General features: G+C 43.3%; 1 protein-coding gene across 2 annotated transcripts in view; it reads left to right on the top strand.

The window, feature by feature from the left end:
• The first annotated feature begins 10,676 nt into the window (after positions 1-10,676).
• Positions 10,677-23,504, top strand: part of Cyp3a44 (cytochrome P450, family 3, subfamily a, polypeptide 44) — a 31,909-nt gene continuing 19,081 nt past the window's right edge. Inside the window, exons 1-7 of one of the 2 annotated variants that reach the window (XR_868675.1) lie at positions 10,677-10,849; positions 12,811-12,904; positions 15,240-15,292; positions 17,148-17,247; positions 21,552-21,665; positions 21,745-21,833; positions 22,101-22,249. Coding sequence is in view for 1 of the 2 variants with exons in the window: in NM_177380.3 (NP_796354.1) it covers positions 10,779-10,849; positions 12,811-12,904; positions 15,240-15,292; positions 17,148-17,247; positions 21,552-21,665; positions 21,745-21,833; positions 22,101-22,249 (670 nt within the window). In the remaining variant the exon portion in view is untranslated. The remainder of the gene's footprint in view (positions 10,850-12,810; positions 12,905-15,239; positions 15,293-17,147; positions 17,248-21,551; positions 21,666-21,744; positions 21,834-22,100; positions 22,250-23,504) is intronic. The other variant, NM_177380.3, reaches the window with a different exon arrangement.

Below are 23,504 nucleotides of genomic sequence, written 5' to 3'. Positions count from 1 at the left end.
ACTTAAGGCCTTGTACATATTAGGCAAATGCTCTGCCGCAGAGCTAAGTCAGCACAAATAAAATTTTATCATTATTAAAAAGGAAAAAAAAAAACAAAACAGCAGTCATGTAAGATATCACAGCAGCTAGGGCCTGCCTGTGGCCTCTGCTTTGGGTGTGGGCCAAGGATATTGATGGGGGCTAGCTGATGCAAGTCACTAAATTTAGGGATGTGTGAGAGAAAAAGATAATAAATTGATGAGGGCACACATTTCCAGGCAGTAGATATCTGGGCCAAGAAATTATAATTGGAGGCAAGTTCTAAAGGTAATGAAGCAGTATTTATGTATTGTATCTAAGGATTCAAAAGTCTTGGTAGTGAGCTGGTAAGGTAACCCTTCAGGAGCAAAGGCAAGTAGAAAAGGAAGCCAGGAGTGGGCTGATTGTGACAGATTCCAGGGCAAAGCTGAATAGAACAAAATGGATGCAGGAGGGGCCAGAGCCTGGGCAGCAGCTCCTGGGCAAAGTCAGAGCATGCTTATAAAACTACACAGAACAGGCAATAGTTCTAGGGACAATCCTTGCTCCAGTTGTTGAGTGATCCAGATGAAGAGTTTGCACATTTGTTACAAATGTATTTGGCTTGGTTGGCTAGGTTCAGCCCATCTATGTTCTCTGTTTGGTGGCTCAGGGGAAGCTCTCAAGGTTCCAGGTTTTTTGAAACTGGTGGTCTTCTGGTGGAGCTCCTTTTCCCTTTGGGTCTCTCAATCTTCCCCCCAGTTTTCCCCTAAGAGACCCGAATTCCGTGCTGTGTTTGACTGTGAATCTCTGTATCCATCTGAGTAAGATTGTGTATATCCTCTTAGAGGACAGCCATGCTAGACTCCAGCCTATATGTTTTACAGAATATCATTAACAGTGTCAGGGATTGCTGCTTGTCCAGGGGATTAGTCTCTGACCTGTCCAGGAGGTCCAGTTATTCGAGGGTGTCGAGGGGACCTTCTCCTAAGAACCAAATGTGGGGAAGAGAAGGATGGACACCAAGTGCGAGAAACAACTCGTAAACAGTCTGAGAAGCATCAAGGTGTCAACTGTATTCAGCAAGGCTTACATGCACAAGCAAAAGGGGAAGTACTTCTCAGCAGGAGGGATGGGGCAGTGGAAATGCACCTCACCAGCAGAAATGCACCTCACCAGAAGGGATGGGGCAGCTGAAAAAGAGGAAGCACTTCTCAGCAGGAGGGATTGGGCAGCAGAAAAAGAGGAATCACTTCTCAGCAGGAGGGATGGGGCAGTAGAAATTTTTCTTTAGGCAGTTACACAGGGAAGCAGGAACTTGGTGGTATCAGGGTGTGGTCAGGACATCGGCAATGACTTAGCGCTGGAACATTCTGTGGTTGTTCTCAGAATGGTGTGTCGGTGGCCCACATTTGACCCCCTTTTCTCCTCGGGGGCAGAGGCCCAATTCAGAGACCAGGACAATACTGTTGTCTTAAAAGCTTCCAATATTTCCCCCATTTTAATATTTTTATAAAGGCATATTGTATAATAAATTTGTAGCCACATTTTTAATGACCGCCTAAATGTCTGTTTACTCACTGGGTGATTCTCTAAAACCACAAAGGACACAAGGACAAATCATCTATGAGGCTTGAATTTACGGTTCCAGTCTGTTGGGTATAACCTGGGCTAGCCAAGGGATATAGGAACAAAGCAAGCTCCGTGGGTAGAGGTAAAGGTCTGATCCCCAGTGTGCATTGTTAGGGGCCATGTACAGGATTGACGCTTAGGACCACAGATTTTTACCCAGAGTAACCCTGACCTGCTCCCTTGCCATTTTCCCTGGGGGAAGAACCTTAGGGCTCTCAACCTTCAGGCAATCAGACATGCCTCTCAGAGACTGTCTAAAAGCTTCCAGACTAATCTCTGTGCAGTACTTAGCCTTACAACTCTCAGGGGTGACTGCTTCAAGTTCCACTTTTTCGATGTGTCTAGCCTGGGATGACTGTTTAGTTTCCAATGTGGCAAGAATGTATATTACTGTCGGAAGCACAGATTATGGCAATCTATAAATGATTCGTGGCATGAGACTAATGAGGGGGAGGGGAATGATCTTACTTAAGCATTTTATGGAAATTGAGTCTCTCTCCCCGAGACAAGGGTGATGAAGCAGTATCAACATCTGATTCTTCTTCAGTAACCTGCTTGTTATTGCCAATGTCCAGCCGATGGTAATGAACAGAAACAGATGCGCTTGAAAGAGATGAATCAATTTGAGATTTAACAAATCGGGTCAATTTCTGAAATGCCCAAGGACCGAAGGAAATCAATAATAGGAGTCCCAATAGGGGCCCCAAAAGGGAGGGTAACAAGGTCGAAAGCCAGGGGGAGGTTGAAAACCAATTTTGATACCATGACTCTTGTTGTTCTCTCTCTCTTTTTCTTTTTTCTAAACTGGCAATGACCTTTGCAATGCTATCTTTAACTAATCCAGTTTTATCAACATATACACAGCATTCTTCCTTAAGTGCAGCGCTTAAGCCTCCTTGTTGTAGAAAGAGCAAATCTAATCCCCTTCTATTTTGAAGGGCAATTCTGAAAGGGAGAACAAGGAATCAGTAAGATCATCTGGGCCCCTTTTTATATTCTCTATATCTTGGCTAATAGCCTCATTGAGCAGATGGTAATTGCCCACATTCTGTTGAGATAACACAAGGGCTTCAATTCTGTTCCCAGCCCCAGCAGAACCCAGGCCAAGAAGGACTGCAAGGGTCACTGCCGAGATAGGCTCCCTTTTATGGCGGGATGGCAAGGAGCACCTGGATCCCAAAACTTCAGTAAGTCATCTGACTCATGAATACTAAAATTTGGAAAAAGCTGAACCAAGACACAATAATCTCTATTATTTATAAAATCTTGTATAATAATGTTCCATGTAAGGCCCATGGAACATGCCAAAAAGGTATCATTTGGGGCAAGAAGATAAGAAAACCCATTTTTATTTACTCTAAATGTGTTGTTGCAAATCTCTAGCAAGGGCTGCAGCAGAAGCATGCCTGTTCCCAACACACAACTTCCTATCCCAGAGAGTTCTGTCAAGGTAAGCTGAACTGACTCGAAAGGAAGCTGCCTAGCATCTGAAAGCAGAGTAAAATTTCCAAATAAGGCTATGCCCTCATAAAAGGGCGGGGAAGCAGAAAAGCACATCCAACAATCTTCAAATTCCGATGCATTATATTTTTGTGTCTTATCCAACAAGGCTAAAGCAGAAGCATTCAATATAGACCACAGTAAATCAGTGGAAAAGGGGGACCCCGCAGGGGGAGTGGGATGAAATAGGGTCGTAGGACGCCCTGGGGCAGGAACAGTGGGGCGGGTATCTTGAAGTTGGGGATTGTTTGGGGGTTTAGTGTGATGTAATTGGGGATTAGGTCCTATGGATGCTTTATGATTGTTAGGGATGGTTTTAAGAAGCTGAACCTTGAAGGTCAGGACATTATTATAGTTATCTTGATACCATCTTAGGCCCCAGGCGAGAGGGCGAGAACTTTTCCAAGCCTCTAAGTTCTTCCCCTTAGCAGTAAATTTTAGGATCAATGGATTACACCATCCCTTAGTGGACTGTAAGGGCCAGGCTGTAGGCCAATGTGTTGAGGAAATTACTGTCGCATCTGCCCCGGTATCCAGGAGCCCTTGAAATTATTTGCACTCTAGAAAAAAAGTCAGCATGGGCCGTGAATCGGTTATTTCCTATGCCCAGTAGACTTCTGAGGATCCTGGGGAGGATGGTCCTCGCTCCTCTTTCATATAAGGGAAATGGCCGAATAGTGGGAGTGGTAGGGCTTGGGCTATGTGCTCTCCAGCCCTAAGGGTAAGTGATCCCTGTGTGGTGGTGACTAAGATTTTTATAGGAGTCACCGTTAGGCCTTGTCCACTTGGCCGATGACAAGAAAAAATGTCTTTTGGGGCGGGGGCCAAATTCACCTGTTTCGATGACCACTGTTCCCTCCTCAGGAGTTATAATCCTGTTGGTGGAGGAACACAGGTCCAGCCCTGTGTTCCCTGCCATGGCCCTGCACAGTCTCCCATGGGGGCTAGGGGGTTGTCTGCAGTTGTCATCAGGGGAGACGGTCCCCCGCAGGGGGGCCCTCTGGCCGTTTCCCTAGACCGCAGGGAGTGGGTGGCCATTGATGTCAGTCTTAGATCGGCAATCTCATGCCCAATGGCGGCCTCTCTTGCACTTATGGCAAAGACTGGGGGGGGGGATTTTTGTTGGGTAACAGGCATGGTTGAGACTAGGGTGCTCTGTCTTTGTGTAGGGCATTCTCTAGCAAAATGTCCAGGTTGGTTGCATCTATAGCAAGTTTTTTCTCCTTTATTTAGTTGTAAGTCAGCCCCAATAGCCAGGTTGATAGACTTAGAAACTTGTTGGGAAAATACATCTACCTCATTACAAAGCTTGATCATACCATTTATATCTAAACTCTTGGTTTTACCTCTCAGGACAACCCTACATGCCGAATTGGCATTTTCAAGAGCAAGTTGTCAGACCAACAGACCCTCACATTCCTCAGGTCCTAAAATTCTTTCAGCTGCTTCCTGCAATCTGGCAATGAACTGTGCATAGGACTCTTGGGGCCCTTGTATAATCTTGGTTAGGGGTATAGCTAGCATCCCTGCAGCAGGGACAGCTCACCAAGATCCCAGGGCCGCCTGTGACATGTGGACAAGGATACCAGGGGAGAGCCCTAATTGTTTTATGTCTGCAGCAAAATTGCCTTACTGCAGATTTCATCAGCAGTACAGGAGGCTGTCCTACTAGTAGGATTCTTTCTATTATTTGCAGCCAAATTTTCTCCTCTGTCCACAAACTCTGACTTCCAAGTTAAATATTGGCCTCTAGTGAGGACAAACTGAACAACTTTATTCCATTCATTGTGTATCAAGTAGCCTTCCCCTGCTAAACCTTCTAATACAGATACTGTGAACAGGGCATCGATAATTGATGATGGCCGAGACTGACAATTAGCCAGGGGCTTAGTTTCGCTTTTGCAAGACGGCGAACAGGAGTTTTCTAAAAAATCTTCAGTAAGGGCTAGGGGGCGAGCGCCCTCTCTGCCCTTTTCTGCCTGTTCAAGGAGATCTCTGACAATTCCCCAATAGATAAAAAAAGGACTCAGAGACATCTTCTCCTTGTTTTATTAAACTATTGATTTCTTTGCCTACTTTATGTCAAGTTAAAGGGTGTATTTCAGGACCATTCAATACCAGCCATGGACATCTCTTGTCCACAAAACAACAACAACAACAACAAAATTTTAATAAATCCTTTTTCTTAACTCTAACCCTCTCTCCTTAAGAGACCCTTTCATCTCGTGAATAAAAACTGTCTCTTTGGACAGAACATTCTCCATAGTAAATGGGACAACAACTGAATGCCTAGGCTTACCTCTTGATGTCCGAGACACTCGAGCGAAGTGGCAGGGAACTGAATCACTGTCTGCGCGGTACCTCTCAAATCCATTGTCCGGAGGGTCATCGTACCTGGTGCCACTTGACCCGTCCAACAGGACCAGTTATTTGAGGGTCTTGAGGGGACCTTCTCCTAAGAAACAAATGGGGGGAAGAGAAGGACAGACACCAAGTGCGTGAAACGACATGTAAACAGTCTGAGAAGCATCAAGGTGTCAACTGTATTCAGCAAGGCTCAAGGTTTAATGCACAAGCAAAATGGGAAGTACTTCTCAGCAGGAGGAATGGGGCAGCGGAAATGCACCTCACCAGGAGGGATGGAGCATCGGAAAAAGAGGAAGCACTTCTCAGCAGGAGGGATGGGGCAGTAGAAATTTTTCTTTAGGCAGTTACGCAGGGAAGCAGGAACTTGGTGGTATCAGGGTGTAGTCAGGACATCGGCAATGACTTAGGGTTGGAACATTCTTTGGTTGTTCTCAGAATGGTGTGTCGGTGGCCCGCATTTGACCCCCTTTTCTTCTCGGGGGTAGAGGCCCAATTCAGAGATCAGGACAATAGTGTTGTCTTAATAGCTCCCAACATCTCCCCCGTTTTAATATTTTTATAAAGGCATATTGTATAATAAATTTGTAGCAACGTTTTTAACGACCACCTAAACGTCTGTTTGCTCACTGGGTGATTCTCTAAAACCAGGAAGGACACAAGGACAAGTGATCTATGAGGCTTGAATTAATGGTTCCAGTCTGATGGGTAAAACTTGGGCTAGCCAAGGGATTTAGGAATGAAGCAACCTTCTGGGTAGAGATAGAGATCTGATCCCCAGTGTGCAATGTTAGGGGCCATGTACAGGATTGACTCTCAGGCCAAGGCTGATCTGATCCTTCAGATCATTTCAAGTACCAGTTTTTCTTCTGCCAGAATATCAGCGCAGTGATGAGTAGGTGAAGTCTCACACAGTAGTTTAGTGAGATTGAGGACAGCAGGTGGATCGAAGCGAAGGTTACTCGTTCAGTCAAGAAGAAGCTCTGATGTGTCACAGGAGCGTTGGTCGTTATCTATCAGTCAAGGGGCTTTTGGATAATGCTTTTGAGAGCATGGGGTGCCACTACACCTATTTGCTGTCCCAGAGTGAGTGTATCAGCATCCTTGACAAGCAGTGTTTTGGCAGCAATAGCTTTCAGGCAAGAAAACTACCCGCTGGAAACAGGGTGTAACTTCTTGGATAGGTAAGCCACTGGCCTTTTTCAAAGCCAATTGGCCATTCCCTAAGTATATGCTCTGTCGTTATCCCTGCATTTCTTGTGGACAGACCAAATTTTGCGATAAAAAATTTTTGGGTGGGTTGGTGTCCTTATTTCTCCACTGAGGGTCCTGCCTAAATACATGAGGTGGCCTCTTCAGGTTCCAAATCAACATTGCTGTGCTTCTCAGCTAAGGTCCCCCATATTGACTCCTGAGATCCCTCCCTATTCCAGGTCTCTATCATCCCCTAGAGATGCCCCATTAGCTCACCTTCAGGAGCTGCAGATTTTCATTCACTCTACAATCCCTGTGGCTTTCTCTCCTGTCTCTTAACACACCAGATCCTGAACCTTCATGATGCCTTCCTCCACATTCCTGGGCACATTTTAATCCCAGCACTCAGAAGGCAGAAGCAGGCAGATCTCTACAACTTTCAGGCCAGACTGATCTATAGAGAAATTCCAGGATATCCAGGGCTAGCTACACCGTTGAAACACTGTCTCAAAAAAATAAGTATTTATTACATATTTATTTGTTTATATGTAAGCATATACATGTGTGGGCTGGAGACCAGAGGACAAGTTATGGAAATTCATTCTTCTATTCCATCACATAGATGCTGGGAATTGAACTCAGGTTGTCAGGTTTGGAGACAGGTGACTTTGTTCTCTGAGCTACCTTGAAAGCCTATAGCTTTTTCTTTCATTGTTAGTGGGACAGCAGATATCCACATTGTATTCTGTGCTAGGCATCCCGAATTTGGGTTGAATCCAGGTTGTCATGACATGTCCTCTGTGGTTTTTGTTGTTGTTACTATTTAGCTTAGGACTTTTTTGGTGTCATTCTCACAAGAAAGGCACACATTTACTGCTTTGTTCTCTTTTTTGAGTTTGATTTGCAGCAAGTTATAAATGTTCTGGGCATGGTGCCCTCCATACTAATTCTCTGGGCTGATATGGCTTATGAAATCCTTTGGATTATATCCAAAAAATTTTTTAATTAAAAAATCCAGTAGCAATCACCTTTTGGTACTTCATTCACTTGTGTAGTTCTCCACTTCTATAACATGGACTCTAGAGATTAAAAAAAAATCTTTATATGTATGGGTGTCTTGCTGGCATGCATATCTTTGCACTATATGTATGCCTGTATGCCTTTGGAGGCCAAAATAGGACTACAAAAACCCAGGAGATGGAGCTAAAGACCATTGTGAGCCATGCGAATGTTGCAGGGAATTGAACCTATGTGCTTTACAAGACCAGACAATGATCTTAAATTCTGAGTCATTGCTTCAGCTCCAAACTGGGGACAATAGCTTACTTATCTCAGGAACTCATCATGAGGACAACAAAGAGAGTGTAAAGGAACTTGTACGATCTAATGTGCTGTGTGTGTATTAATGACTAGCTAACCTCAAGACAGTCTCTTGGAAGGACTGGAAAGTAATCATCATGAGGAAATACTTGTTTGTTTCCTTTGCTATAAAAGCAATACCATGGCTTATCCTTTAGAGCAAGAAAGGAACTATAGAATTCCTGTTTCACCTTCCCTAGACCTCATTGTTATCTTGCTGGTCCCCCTTACCTTGCTCCTGCTTGGAGGGATGAGTGCAGGTTGTTTGTTACCCATTGGGGAGCAGCCCAGTTGGAATGAGGTGCTGGATCCCTGACTAATCCTGTATGACATCAGACAGGGGTGATTCTGTCAAATGTGAAGACCTTGACATCTGCAACACAACCCCACACCTAAATCACAGGGAACACTGAGGAAAGGGGGCAGTAAGATTGTAAGAGTCAGAGGAGTCAGAAGTCTGCTGCCGGATGGTGTCTCTCAGAAAAGACAGGGGAGCCACACTCATGAAACATTAGCAATATGATTACCTAGACAAGATCTGAACAATGACATCTGGAATAGACATGTTAGTGGACAGGTAACAAACTTCTCTTCTAAATGAAGAACCAAAGGCAATTATGATTCCTGAGAAAGGGAGACTAAATCTTCCCTTGGGATAAGTCCCACCATTCTTTGTCTGCATCAAGTGTTCAGCCCTGAAATCATATATGTTTAAGCCACACTAAATGAACTCAACAGGATGTATTCATATATCTACATTTATATACATGGAACAATAATAATAATGATGACAAAAGGGCCATGAATTTGAGAGGATGTTGGGAGATTAGAGGAATTGGAGTGAGGAGTTGATCTAATTTTATTTTAATTAATAATTTAAAAAGATGGGGAATTTGAACTTTAGAAATGATTTGAACTTTTTGAATGTGATCTCTTAGATCCTCATTGTATTAGGGATGAAATATGTAAACTAGATTGAATCAGTTATCATTTGGGGCATGGTTGGCTCACCTGTGACAGTTATCCCTCACAGAGTTGTAGATTGGATGTTATTAGCTACTGTGGACAAAGTTCTCAGGACAGTAAATATTAGCAATCACTGTCTGATGTCAGCTTGGTGGGTTTTAGGTGCATGTATATGCATGTATCTCTGATTGTGTGGCCTTTTGCACTCTGAGGTTCCAGTTAGAAGACAATGAATTTTATGACTTCAAGTCCACAGTGTTGTTTGTATGATTTTCCTAAAGTCCATCTTCGTATTTAGTATTTCCTCCTATACTTAGGAGCTTTTGGATCCTGATTTGGCTTGGAGATTTTGGGGGATTTTGTTTTTTTCGTTTTTTGTTTTTGTTTTCTACTAAATTAAAAAAAAAGTTTTGGTAGCAGCAACCCCTTCCTCCTCTCCCAGTCAAGGCATCACAAATGCCTTCTAGATTGCCCTCCTTCCTTATCTTCACAGAAGGTAAAGCTCCTACCAGGGTATCTCCCCTGGGTCACCAATTCACAGCAGGACTACTTGCATTCTCTCCCAGTGAGGCCATGCTGGGCAGTCCAGATTGGGGAAGGGAATCCAGTGGCAGGCAACAGAGTCATGGACAGTCTCTGTTGCAATTGTTGGAGGAATCTCATGAAGACCAAGTTGAACATCTTCTATGAATGTGTAGCAGCCCTAGGTACAATACCTAAAATGCATGCTTTTTGGTTAGTGGCTCAGTCTCTGTCAGTCCCAAGGTTCCAGGTTAGTTAACTCTGTAGATATTTTTGTTGTGTTGTTAACTACTCTGGCTCACTCAGTCCTATCCTTCACACTTCCACAGGACTCCTTGGGCTTTCTCTGATGATGTTTTACTGTAGCTGGCTGTATTTCAATGGCTAATTTTAAATTTAAATCAATCTCTCTCCCTCTCTCTCTTTCTGTGTGTGTGACAACTTTTTGTGTCTAGAATGCATTCTAGTTAAATTCCCTCTTTACCCCAATCCCATCAGCATCAGTTTTTCCCTAAATATCTTTTTCCCATATTGTGAAATGTTTTGTGTCCTGAAGACTTTAGTGCCACGTGTGTGACTGTGGGCATGGAACTGTCCATTAGAGTCTTTGTCACCAGTCACAAGTGGATCACAACTGAGTATAATCCTTCCCTCTCTCAATAGGCAGCAGTGAGTGGCAGAACCTGTCTCTTTATCACTGGCACTACAGTCAAGGAATAACAGGTGTTGAATTTTGATGGTTAGATGTAGTAAAGGAATTTTTATGAGACATGGTCTCCCATATCTCAGGCAGGTCTAAAACATTTCATATAGTTTTGAATTTTGTCTTTGAATTTCTGAGGCTCCTGCTTCTACTGTCTGAGTGTATTTTTAAATCAAGCCAGTCTTGGTGAGGGGGTGTTTCATATTGTTGAATTTGCTTGAATTTATGATAGAAACCAAGATCCTTTGGCCTTACTCACATGGCACTGTTGTTTACTGATGTCACACAGATCGTTACCTTAAAGGAGGTCAACATAGGGTATGAATGAGCTTATATAAACTGTCCAGGGAAAGATACGACCAAAGTACAGGTGATGCAGGGGTAATCAATCTACTGGCTGAATTCCTAGTGCCACCCATCTTCCCAGCATATAAGTACTTCAGGCACAGCAAAGTAGGCAGAAAGGAAGCCCTACAGAGAGTCACACATACATCTGGAGGGGGAACACTGAGGAGTAAAATTGCAGACAGACAAGCAGGGATGAACCTATTTTCAGCTCTCTCACTGGATACATTGGTCCTGCTGGCAATCATCCTGGTGCTCCTCTACCGGTGAGTGATCTTCTCAGTTCCTTCCCAGACCATGTCCTCAGGATTGGGGTGATACTCAGACCTCTACTCTGTTATTATCAGGAAGATCAAAATGATTATCAGAAGCAGGGGCTAGAGAGATGATGGCTCAGTGTTTAAGGGCACTGACTGTCCATCCAGAGGACACAGGTTTGAATCCCAACATCCAAATGGAGCTCAGAATCATCTGCAACTATAGCTCCAGTGGATCTGACAACTTCCACATTCATAGCTAGTATGGTATTAAAGGGTGGTAGCTTTTGTAACTTGGCTATCTCCTAAATAATTGAGACAGAGACCTACTAAGTTCGTTAGCAAGCTTTAAGCGCTATGACTGGACAAGTTCTAAGCTATTCTAACCCACAAAGCTATCAACATCCCTGCCACAAGCCCCATTTTCTTTGCAGTGTGACCTTTCCCTGTCTTTCTCCATTCCATGTGTGTTTTTATGGTGAGCTCTCGTGGTGAATTTTTTCTGATGCCTGACCTCCTGGCAACCTTTTTCCTCTACCTGCCTGCGGGCCCTACTTCTCTTGGACCCTAACCTGCCTGTGACAAACAACTTGTTCTATTCTGCCCAGTAATTTGATATTCAGTCCTTTATTAACCAATAAGAGATATCTGGGGAGTATTGTTTAAGCCCCACTGATACAGATGAGATTGCCCATTTATGACCAGTATCAGGGTCTCAGGGTACAGAAACCAACATCTGAATACAGAGAATGAAAGACCCTCCTCTAACAGATAGGAAAAGTTGAAATTAATGCTTGTAAAAACTATTCAAAATTTCATGTTTTTATTTATTGTGGTTAGGGGCAGCAAATGCTGTAGTGTATGTGTGTGCATGTATCTGTTTTTGTATGTGTGTGCTTGCATGTATGTGTGTGAGTGTGGGGGGGGAGTGTTCAGAAGACAACTTTTGAGAGTCAGTTCTCTCCTATTATGTGGGTCCCAAAGACCAAACTAAGATTACCAATATTATCAAACAATGCCTTTTCTTGTGGAGTGATCTTGAAGGCCTCAAATAAAATGAGGACCAAGTTAGTTTTTTATTTTAATGTTTTGGCCATATGGTAAATCAAGTCAGACCTACATATGCTAGGGAAACTGTTTACTTCTGAGCTATAGCCCCAGTGGTACTAACTCTTCTTAAAGTTAATACTGACTATGCAGATCTACTAGCACCCAACCCAAGCTCTTCTACAACTTCCTCTTTTAGGGTTGAAATTTCTATGCCCAGCCTTAGTTACTTAGTTTGTATAATTGCACAGAAATATGTATATTAAAGGTTCAGGCACTAAGCTGACAGATTCTGACCTGTGTATTCTAACCTGACTGGCCTACTCCCCAGCCTAATTCCCAACCCTGTGGCATATTACCTGCCATTGTAGTCTTGCTCTGGCACCTCTCTCTTCTTTGTGTCCTGATTACTGAGTTCCCAGGTCCCACCTGAGATCCTCTCCCTCACTCTGAGCACAGAATTCTCACGTTTTTCTCTCTTGCCCAGCTACAGGCTGTTGTATCCTTGATTTGACCAATCAGAAGAAGCTGGATAAGAATGTTTTCCAAATACTGACTCAGGAGATGCTTCATGATAAAAACAATACCAAAGTCTGAACCAGAGCTCTGCACTGGATCTTTGGGTACAGAAAACAGCAATTGAATGCACAGTGAACAAAGCCATCCCCCAGTAGTTTCATGATATCACTTAGGCTAGTTATGACCTAACTTAGTTTTGGTTATCCCTAGATCCATGAGAACTCAGCATACATGAATACCAGCAGTTGGCTAACATGCAAATTCACTATTCACAATGTTCTCTGGGAAATGGGCAAAGAGGGAGCCCAGTTGTTGATTTGTTTCAGTTTTTGATGATGGTCTTGCTTGTCTCTTCTCTTCTGTGTGTGTGTGTGTGGATACAAATGTTTCTGTTTCCCTTATAGATATGGGACCCGTACACATGGACTTTTTAAGAAACAGGGGATTCCTGGGCCCAAACCTCTGCCATTTTTAGGCACTGTGCTGAATTATTACACGGTGAGTGTTGATTTAGCTTTCCTTTTGGCTTCTGCTTGCGGCTAATAATGTCTTAGTTCTATTAAATGTTTCTACTGAGGAAATCCTGAGATATCGGGTCCTCATACTCTGTTTTCTCTTGATTTCTGTCAAAATCCAGTTGTCCTCTGGGATATTTTTGGCATATAAAACTAATTAAATATTTGTATGTGTTTATATTTTATAGTATGTATATGGGTATCTGCATTTATACGAATGTCCATATATGTGTTCAGGGGCATATGCATATATATGTGTGTGGATGTGGATGCTGTGTGCCTGTGTAATTTTATAGTATGTATATGGGCATTTGCATGTGTATGAGTGCCCATATGTGTGTGCAGGTGAATATGCATGTATATGTGTGTGTTTGAGGTCAGAGGTTCGCACTGTGTGTTTTCCTGATTGCTCTTCAGTTCATCCTTTGAGTCAGAGTCTCTCACATTGACCTGGCACTCTCTGACTTGATTAGTTTAGTTAACCAGCTTGCTCTTGGGGTCTCTTTTCTCTGACTCTTGCACATGTGTTCTATTACCTCCTCCCAGGTATTTACACAGACCTTCAGAGTCAAATTCTGTTTTTGGCAGAGTGCTTTTCTCACTGAAGCATCTCCATAGCTCCCATTGTCACTACTCCATTTATTTATTTATTTTTGGTAGAGGTTGTGTATATGCCACAGCACAGCAGGCATATGTAGGTCAGAGTTCATGTTGTGGGAGTCAGTCTGCTTTTGCTAAAATCTTAGTCTTAGGGATAGAGCTCAGATTGTCAGGCTTGGTAGCAAGGTCCTTTTCATTTGGAGCCATCTCACTGGCTCTAGTGGCAATCAATTGAAATTCACCTTGAGTAAAATGCCCAGATCTCCTTGTCATTCAGTGAGCAGTAAAGGAAGATTTTATTTCTTGCTCAGTGTCGATTCCAGGAAGGCACTGTTGTAGTTATTTGGAGAAAATATTCAAGGGATTTCCAACTTCTAGGACACCAATATATGATTACTAGATTAAAATTCTCTTTGTATGAGGTCTTATGATCGACACTTTTGTTCTTTTTTTCTGAATATTTCTGAAGCAGCAGTTTATCACAGATCTCCAGGACCCACATTTTGGAGGCATTTCATATACTTGAGTTCTCTGCTTAATTTTTAAACCCATGAAGATTTTTCTATAACAGTTGACTCAGCATGTACTATTTATATTTAGGTTTTTCAGAACTAGAAAATGTAGCTTCTCTCTTTATTTAGGTACTGGGGTCCTGGTTAGTGACTGTTTCATCTAAAAAGATTTTATGTGTATAATGTTGCAAGTGTGTGTGTGTGTGTGTGTGTGTGCATGTGAGCACAGCACCTATGGAGGACAGAAGAGGGTTCTCAATTCCCTGGAGCTAGAATTACAGGTGGAGGCAACATGCAGGATGTGGATTCTGGGGACAGAACTTGGACCCTTTGCAAGTTCAACCAGTGCTTTAGGCTTAGTGACATGTTGTAGGTTTTGTTGTTCTTCTTCTTTTTCTTTAGTTGTTGTTGTTGTTTTGGTACTGAGGATGAAACACAAATCTCATGCATGCTTGGCAAACTGCTCTACTCTAGGTACTGAGATGGACCTACAGCCACCTCTCTTCCTTTAAGGTAGCAATCTTAGGGATGAGTCTCTGTAGCAAGTGAGGATATTTGAGATAGGATAATGGTTGTCAGTCACCTTAGATCCTTACCTACATAGAATGTTTATTTTCTTCTTTTTCTTTTAAAGATTTGTTAAAATCAAAGAGACTCGGGAAAGTATGATTTAACAAACTTATTAGAAAATTGAGTAATGAGAATGTAATGTGCCATGTAGGTAACCTGCTTTGAAACGTGGCCCATGGTCATTCCTCCAGACACACATTCCCAAGCTCACACCCAGAGGTTGAGTGGCAAATTTTGTGCTATTGTCTGCTCTGGATTTTCTTCCTACAGGATCTGTGCTTGAAAATTCTGTAAAAAATTGTGTATTATCATCATCATCATCATCATTTTTCTATTATTATTATTATTATTATTATTATTATTATTATTACTAGTGTTTGTTGTGTATATGCGTTGTGAGAAGGTGTGTACAGTCCTATGACACAATGACAGGGTGTCATGTGTCCTGCTTTCTCATTCTGCCCTTCCCCACCAACCCATCCTGCTCCTGACACATCAAACATTTCTGAATAAGATCTTTTCTCTGTCAGAGACAATAAACCTGACTTCATGGGATCTGAGGATTTTCAAGCTCTGGCTACAGAGTGGTCAGTACATAGAGGACAGTAATGAATTTCATTCTATTTCTCTTTCCAGGGTATATGGAAATTTGACATGGAGTGCTATGAAAAGTATGGAAAAACATGGGGGTGAGCATTCTAAAAAGTTCCATCTAGTTGACCGTTTTTAGGAAGAGGCATTTCACTTGTGCAAGGATGGGGGCAGCCTGAAATGTAGCCATGAGTAAAGGTGATACTGCCTCCTATTAACTGCCAGGGTTCAAAGGTCTAATTGACATGAAAACATTGCACACTGAGGCATTTTGACAGGCTTTAATGTTCCATGGATTCGAGGGTTTTTTTTTCTTCCAGTAATTATTAATTTGTTCAGTTTACAACCTGGTCACTTTCACAATGCCCATGTCCTTCACACAATCTCCCCTCCAGAATCTTCTGAGAGTGTGGGGCTTCTGAGTCTCTCCCCAGGCTTGAAATTTTATCTACTGTCTCTTCTAATTTGTTTTCTTCTCTGAAACTTTCTTTTCCTGACATGCTATGCATTGCTTCAGGTTCCACTGATATGCTCTGGCAAACGTCTTGTTCCATCTCCTTGGCACACTGGGTTATTTCCATATAGAAGCCTACATTCTTCACTTTATTATTGACTTTAGTATGCCATTTGACAGTAGGGTCAGGCTAATCTAGCTAAGGGCTTGGTAAATGATTCATGCTTGTCCCTCTTCATATAGAAACTTCGTTGTTTATGTTTTATTTTGCATCATATTTATTTCCTGGATTGGGGACAAGTATGCTGGTACATATATGCAGGTAAGAGTATAAATTGTGGAAGTTAGTTCTCCACTTCCAGGTCACTGCACTCATGTCATCAGGCTTGGTTTAGGTGCCTTTATCTGTTGCACCATCTCCTCAGCCCCTGCCAAGTTTTTTGATAAAAGTGTGTATCAGATGACAGGTTGTACTAGTCAGTTCTCTCTTTCCAACACATAGATCCCAGGGACTGAGCTGACCTCATCAGGTGCCTCTACCTTTGGACCATTTATTTTCTCCTTCCAGGAACTAGCTGTGTGCAAATCTTCAGATAGGGTCAGGACCTTAAGCCATTAGTCAGAATGTTGACAGTCATGCAGAGGGCATGTGGAGGCTCTCCCAGCTACAGTGAATTCAGGAATACAGAAGAAATCCTATCCAGCTCTCCCCTCTGCTTCCTGACTCTCATGCTCTTCTTGTCCTGTCTTCCAGACTACCTGAGTTTTGGAGAAGTAGATACAAGCACCGCAGTTAAATTCTGTGTTTTAATATCAGTGTATCAAAACCAAGATTTGCACTCTAGGCAGGTACCCTAATACTGAGCTGCATCACAACACCAGATATTGACATATTCTAGTATTTTTAATATTATTTTTTCCTTTTTCAAGTCAGGGTTCATCTGTGTATAGCCCTGGTTGTCCAGAACTTGCTTTGTGAAACAGGCTGGCATTGAACTCAGGGATCTGCCTGCCTCTGGCTCTGGTGTACTGCAGAGGTATTGGAGATTCCTGGAGCTGGTGTTAGAGGTGATTGTGAGCTATCCAATGTAGGTGTTAGGATCCAAACTTAGGTCCTCTGCAAGAGCAGCATGTGCTCTTAACTGTGGAGCCATTGCTCCAATCCCTTGCAATGTTTCAAAAATGCAAATTCATAGAAAATGGTATAGGCAATTCTCACATATACACATCTAGACTTGCCAAATTTCCACCTATTATTTCTAAGTGTGGTGCCTTACAGAGCTGGTTTGTCTTGAAGTGGCTCATTGTGTCTTGAATGACATTAATTATCATTTTCCAAAGACTCCATTGAGTACATGATCAGAATTCCTAAGCTGAACTGGGAACTCCTGTGACCATGTATTTTTATAAGGAGAGAGACTGTCCTGAAGCATTAGGATCAAGGTCTGGGTGTGGCTCTCACGTCAGAACCTGGTTCATCAGCTGTCTTCCCCACACAGGTTGTTTGATGGTCAAACACCTCTCCTTGTCATCACGGACCCAGAGACGATTAAGAATGTGCTAGTGAAGGATTGTTTATCTGTCTTCACAAACCGGCGGGTAGGTCACATTGGTTTTTCATACATTCATATAAATATACATATATATGTACACACACACGCACCCGTGCACACGCACGCACACACACACACACACACACACACACACACACACACACACACATTAATATTACATCCTGATTGCAGCACACTTCCAGCTTTTCCTCCCAGTCCTACCCTTAATGATTCCTCCTCCCTTAACCCCAACCCCAACCCCATCCTTATCTCCCCAGAGAAGAGGAAGTCCCCCTTGTTACCACCTTCCCTGGGACATCCACCAGCATCAAGACTAAGTGCATCCTCTGCCACTGAGGCACAACCAGGCAGTCCAGATAGGGGGAGGAGATCTAGTGGTTGGCAACTGATTCAGAGACAGTCCCAGCTCCAATATTTAGGAGATCCACGCAAAGACCAAGCTGTACATCTGACACTAATGTGTAGGGAGCCTATGTCCAGCCACTATAAGTAATTTGATTGGTGATTCAGTCTCTGTGAGTCCCCATGGTCCCAGGTTATTTGACTCTGTATGTCTTCTTTGGGGTCTCTGACCCTTCCAGCTTACACAATCCTATCCCTGACTCATCCACATGACTCCCCAAGTTGTAGATGATGTTTGGCTCAGGGTCTCTGTCTTAGTCAGGGTTTCTATTCCTGCACAAACATCATGACCAAAATGCAAGTTCAAAATGAATGGGATTATTAAGCTTACACTTTCCACATTGCTGTTCATCGCCAAAGGAAGTCAGGACTGGAACTCAAGCAGGTCAGGAAGCAGGAGCTAATGCACAGGCCATAGAGGGATGTTCTTTACTGGCTTGCTTCCCCTGGCTTGCTTAGCTTGCTTTCTTATATAACCCAAGACTACCAGCCCAGAGATGGTACCACCAACAAAGGCCCCTTCCCCTTGATCACTAATTAAGAAAAGCCTTACAGCTGGATCTCATTGAGGCACCTCCCCAGCTGAAGCTCCTTTCTCTGTGATAACTCCATCTTGTGTGAAGTTGACACAACAATAGTCAGTACAGCCTCTGCATCTGTTTTCATGTGTTGCTGGATGAAGCTTCTCAAGATTCAGGTATGCTGGGTCTCTTCTGAAAGCAGAGTATCATTTCTAATATCACTTACACACTGACAAAACACACACACACAAAAAGACACACACAAACAGGCAGATATATACAACACACACAGACACATGCATAGAGACAGACATAATGACATAACACAGGAAGGCAGACACACAGAGATACACTATACAGATAGACACATAGAGACAGACAGACATAAAGACAGACACACACACACATACACACACACAGAAACACACACACCAGCTAATTTCAATATGCCTTGGCTAGCTTAATGGTTTGGTACTTCTAATCTTTCCTGAGGCTAGCAAACATTCCATTCTGGTATTCCAGAGTTAACATTCTTTAAAATCAGTATTTCAACTCTGCTACTTCAGAACCAATTGGGATTGTGGTCACTAGAGTCACTTATCTGATTTCGTACATGGCTTGCCTGTCCTATGCCCCTCTCAAGGTGATTTAGCTTCTTCCTCTCTTTCCAAGCCCAGGAATCCTAAAAGTACTGCCTCTATCTGTTCTGTCCATTCATTGGCTGTTGTCATCTTTATTTACCAATTGGAGCCAACAGGGGGCAGGGTCCCTCAGTGTCTTATGAACAGGTACTCCTGTTAGCATTCTGGGGGATGAAAATTAGCATTATAACACAAGAAACATTAGGCCAAACCCATACAATAGTGAAGTAATCCTTTAAAAAAAATCCAAATACTAAATACTTTGTGTCCGAGGCTTAGGGAGATGGCTTGATCATTGGGTAATGGACCTGAGTTTGGATCCTCAGCATCCACCAAAAGCTGGGCAGAGTAGTATTCATGTGTGACTCTTGAGATGTATGTTGAAAGAGATAGATCTCAGGGAATTGTATGCTAGCTACTCTAGTCAAATCAGAGACTTTTACATTCACAGAGTGACCTTGCCCAAAAAATTCCATAGAGAGTTATAGGGGAAGATGCCTGACCTCTGGTCTCCACATGAGCACACTTGGGAATTTGTACCTGTAGGTTTATGGGAGGTCCTGCTTCTGATCCGACATAGGGCATGGTCACTGGGGAGTCCGGATGTGGGAAGTTGACCATGCTTAGCCCATGCTGTGGCCAGGTGGGTGTTGAGTGGTAGAGCAGCCCTGGAACACCATTCCAGGGGTGAGAATGCACAGTCTGAGGTGTGGGACACCAAGAAGTTGTTCATGGGTCCTCAAGCTTGCAAGGAAGCTGGAGCTGTCTGGGTCTCAGGCTCTTGGATATCCAGGCACCACTTGAAACTGTGGACTATCTGAGAATGGAGTGGGGGCCCCACAGGCTGGATCAAGCCTGGGGCCACATGTTGGGAAAAGAAAGGGGGCCCTGCGGAGGAAGGGGAAGGGAAAACCACACCCAGCCAGAGTTTTACCTACTCTCTGGTCTGTCAGGTGTGGGAGGGCTGCATGTACCTTCCACTCATTCCTGGGTGGGCATCTAAGCCTCCGACCCATTCTGCAGGGGATGGTGGCAAGGGGCAACCCTACCTGGGAGTCCCAGAGCAATTTAAGCCACTGGGGTTATGGGAGAGAGGGAGGAGGGAAGCGTGTCCCAACACTGATGAGAGTGAGTGCAGAGGATCTTGGCTGGAGTACAGGAAGGACTTCTAATGGGAGATTAGAAACGGCTCATTAGGAGAAAGCCTGTCCCAACCTCCAAGCCCAGTAGGCCTTGATGAGCACAGGCATTCTATGGTCTAAGAGCTTTATTGTAGAAAGGCAGGGAGGAAGAGAAAAGAGAGAGGGGGGCTAGAGAGATAGAGAGAGTAAGAGAGAGGAGAGAGGAGAGGAGAAGAGAGGAGAGAAGTAAGAAGAGAGGAGAGGAGAGGATAAGACAAAGAGAGAGGAAAGAAGACAAAGAGAGAGGAGAGGGAATGAGAGTGAGGAGTAAGAGGGAGACAAGTAAGAGAGTGAGAAGTAAGAGCATAAGATAGCGAGGTGGGGGCCTAACAGCCCCTTTTATGGTCTTTACTGTTGCTAGGTAACTGGGTAGGAGTTTAGCCTGAATGTCAGAAACTTGGGCCATTTCCTATGTGACTTCTAGCCATGCTTCTCTTGTGGAGGCTATGGGGGGTGGTAATTTATTCAGGCTTCAGAGTTCCAGGAGCATAAGGGAATGCTTACCATGTCATGAAGTTGAATTATCACCCTTTGGGGTTCAGACCTCAGCTCAAGTGGAGACTAGCCTGACTTTGCATAGCCCAATTCCCCACAGCTAGGGGATAAAGGAAGGAGCTCTGGCTGGTTCAGCAGGGAAAGTCTAGCTGCATTCTTGAGCTTAGACTGGGTGGCACCCATATGTGAGAGCACAGAGAGAGTTTCTACAGGATATTAGATGGTGGCTCTATAGGCAAAGGCCTTCTGCATGGCTCCCCATGGCAGATCCAAATAAAGAAAGGAAGTCCAAGGTTTTAAGACATTTATTATCAAAGCAAAAAGTGGATTGTGAAACCATACCCCACTTCTCTGGTTTGCCTAAGGTTAAATATATTTTGCAGAGAGGAGAGTCTGGGAAAGAATGCTTATTGGATAAGCCCTCCAGGCCTTTAGGTACCTCACTAAAATGAAGATCTCTCTTGAGCCTATGTGACCACAGGTCATGTCCTGTACATATGGAGAGGCTTCGGGCATTGCCCTTATGTGACTGAGGCCACAAACCTATGGGGGCTACGACTAGTGACAGGGTCCTGATGCCCAGTAACCAGTGAAGCACCTACAGTCTTTTCATAGTATCTGGGACTTCAAGCATTAGTTCAACCGGGGACCAAGCTACCTTTCATTGTTCTACATGCACCAGCACTCATATGTACACACCACCCCCCCAACACACACACACACACACACAGAGAGAGAGAGAGAGAGAGAGAGAGAGAGAGAGAGAGAGAGAGAGAGAGAGAGAGCAAAGACATCCTCTTCACATTGTTCATGTTGTAAATACAGAGCTGGAGAACTTGTCTGATACAAAATTAACTTTCTAAATTTCTCCAAGCCAAACTCCAACCACACAGTTCTAGAGATCGACTAAGGCTTGTTTTCACCTTGTTCCCAACCCCTGGACATAATTTTCCAACCACAGTGAAATTTCTTTTTAAAAGAATCCTGGAACATAAAGGGCTGAAACCACAATAGGAAGATGAGTACACAGTTCATTTCTCATAGGCTGTGAGGCATTCTGAGGGTTCTTTTTTTCTTTTTTGACTCTAGGAATTTGGCCCAGTGGGGATAATGAGTAAAGCTATCTCAATATCTAAGGATGAGGAATGGAAGAGATATAGAGCTTTGCTGTCCCCCACATTCACCAGTGGAAGACTCAAGGAGGTGAGTGAAATTCTTTTAACTGCAGCCTGAGTTACTGGAGTCTCCATCCTAACTGTGGATGCTTCTCTGTTTTGTGTAGATGTTCCCTGTCATTGAACAGTATGGAGACATTTTGGTAAAGTACTTGAGGCAAGAGGCAGAGAAAGGCATGCCTGTTGCTATGAAAGAGTGAGTGCTGGTCCATCACTGTGGTTCTGGGAGAGGAGGGGTAACTGGGGTGCAGCTCACATGGTCCAGGTGCTTGTCCTTTCCCCATCTAGTGATGACATTATACACAGTTTAAAGGGAAGAAATGTGACAGTAAGAAGTTTGCAGTGATATAGAGTAGAACAGCTGGGAAGGGCTTGGTCCATACTGAGGTGCATTTAACTGTCTCCTGAGATTTCTTTTACAGTCTCTGGCACATGTTAAATTCCTATGCCTCTCTCTCCTCAGTGTGTTAGGTGCTTACAGCATGGATGTGATCACCAGCACATCATTTGGAGTGAACGTGGATTCCCTCAACAACCCAGAGGATCCTTTTGTGGAGGAAGCCAAAAAGTTTTTAAGAGTTGACTTTTTTGATCCTTTGCTCTTCTCAGTAGGTGAGTGGACAGTTCTGGATTTTGATCATTGCTGTTGTCTGTGGCCTTGTTTGTCTTTCTGCATTTCTCTTCCTCAATTTCTCCAAATGATCAGCTGTAGTGGTGTGTAGTTCACCTGTCATATAATTCATCGCCTAAAGGCACAGTTCAGTATTTTGAGAACATGTAGCCAGATTACCTCTTTTTTCTAACTTCTTTTTTCTTTGAGACAGGGTCTTACCATGTAGCTCTAGCTGGCCTGGATATAACTGTGTATACCAGGCTGGTCTTGAACTTACAGAGATCCCTGTACCACTACCTCTTGAGGGCTGCAATTACAGTGTGCAGCCCTGAGTCCCGGGTTTATTTTAGAATTATTTTTTGCATAAATACTAATTAGTATAAATACAAATTGTACACTCTGTAAGTCCAGAACTCTCCATGGTTTCAATAACATACATTCATAGCATCTGTCTCCATTACACCCACTGCTAACTCTTACTTTTCACATTGCTTAGACACCCAATACATCTTCCTCCCAATTTCCTGTCCTTTTCTCTGCTTTGGTAGCTAGTCGAGTCCATTTGGTGCTGCATGCTAGGATTCTGACCAGTATTATTGGCTTTGTATGCTGCAGGCAGTCAGTTCAAGAGATGGCAATGTCATGTCCACAATACAGCATTTCACAGTCCTCATTCCTGCCTCTGAATTAAGTTCCACATCCCTTTTCATGATCTTCCATGAGCCTTGATGTGTGGGGTGCTGATATAGATGCTCCATTTAGGGCTCAGCACTCAACAGCTCCTTATTCTCTGTCTCTGATCTCTTTGGGATCAGCATTTACTGAAGGCACCCTGACCCATAAACATGTTCAATCAAATAGGACTTTGTTCTAGCCATGTTGTAACTTTCAAGCAATATTGACCTAAGCAAGAACCAGTTCACTTGCTCTGTAACTGTTTATTCTGGACATTAAACATCAATGGGATCATAGACTATCTTGTCTCTGTGACATTCCTCTTTTATTTAGCACTATATTAAATGGATCAAGTGTCACCATGTCCTGTGTCCATGAGTAATTTATTCTCCCTATCTTTTTATGGACATGGAAGTTAGTCTCACATGTTTGCCATGAATTTCTCTGCCATGAGCCTTCATAAACTAGATTATGTTTAAGTATTTAGTTTTATGTTTGAGGGGTTATATTTAGAATCAGCATTGCTGAGTCAAAAAGTAACTGAATTTTTAACGTATTAAGCAACTGAACATACATTGT

The sequence above is a fragment of the Mus musculus genome, chromosome 5, assembly GCF_000001635.26.
Source record: "Mus musculus strain C57BL/6J chromosome 5, GRCm38.p6 C57BL/6J".
Taxonomy (NCBI): domain Eukaryota; kingdom Metazoa; phylum Chordata; class Mammalia; order Rodentia; family Muridae; genus Mus; species Mus musculus.
Note: the sequence above shows the minus strand (reverse complement) of the source record. Positions and strands in the feature narration are given on the sequence as shown.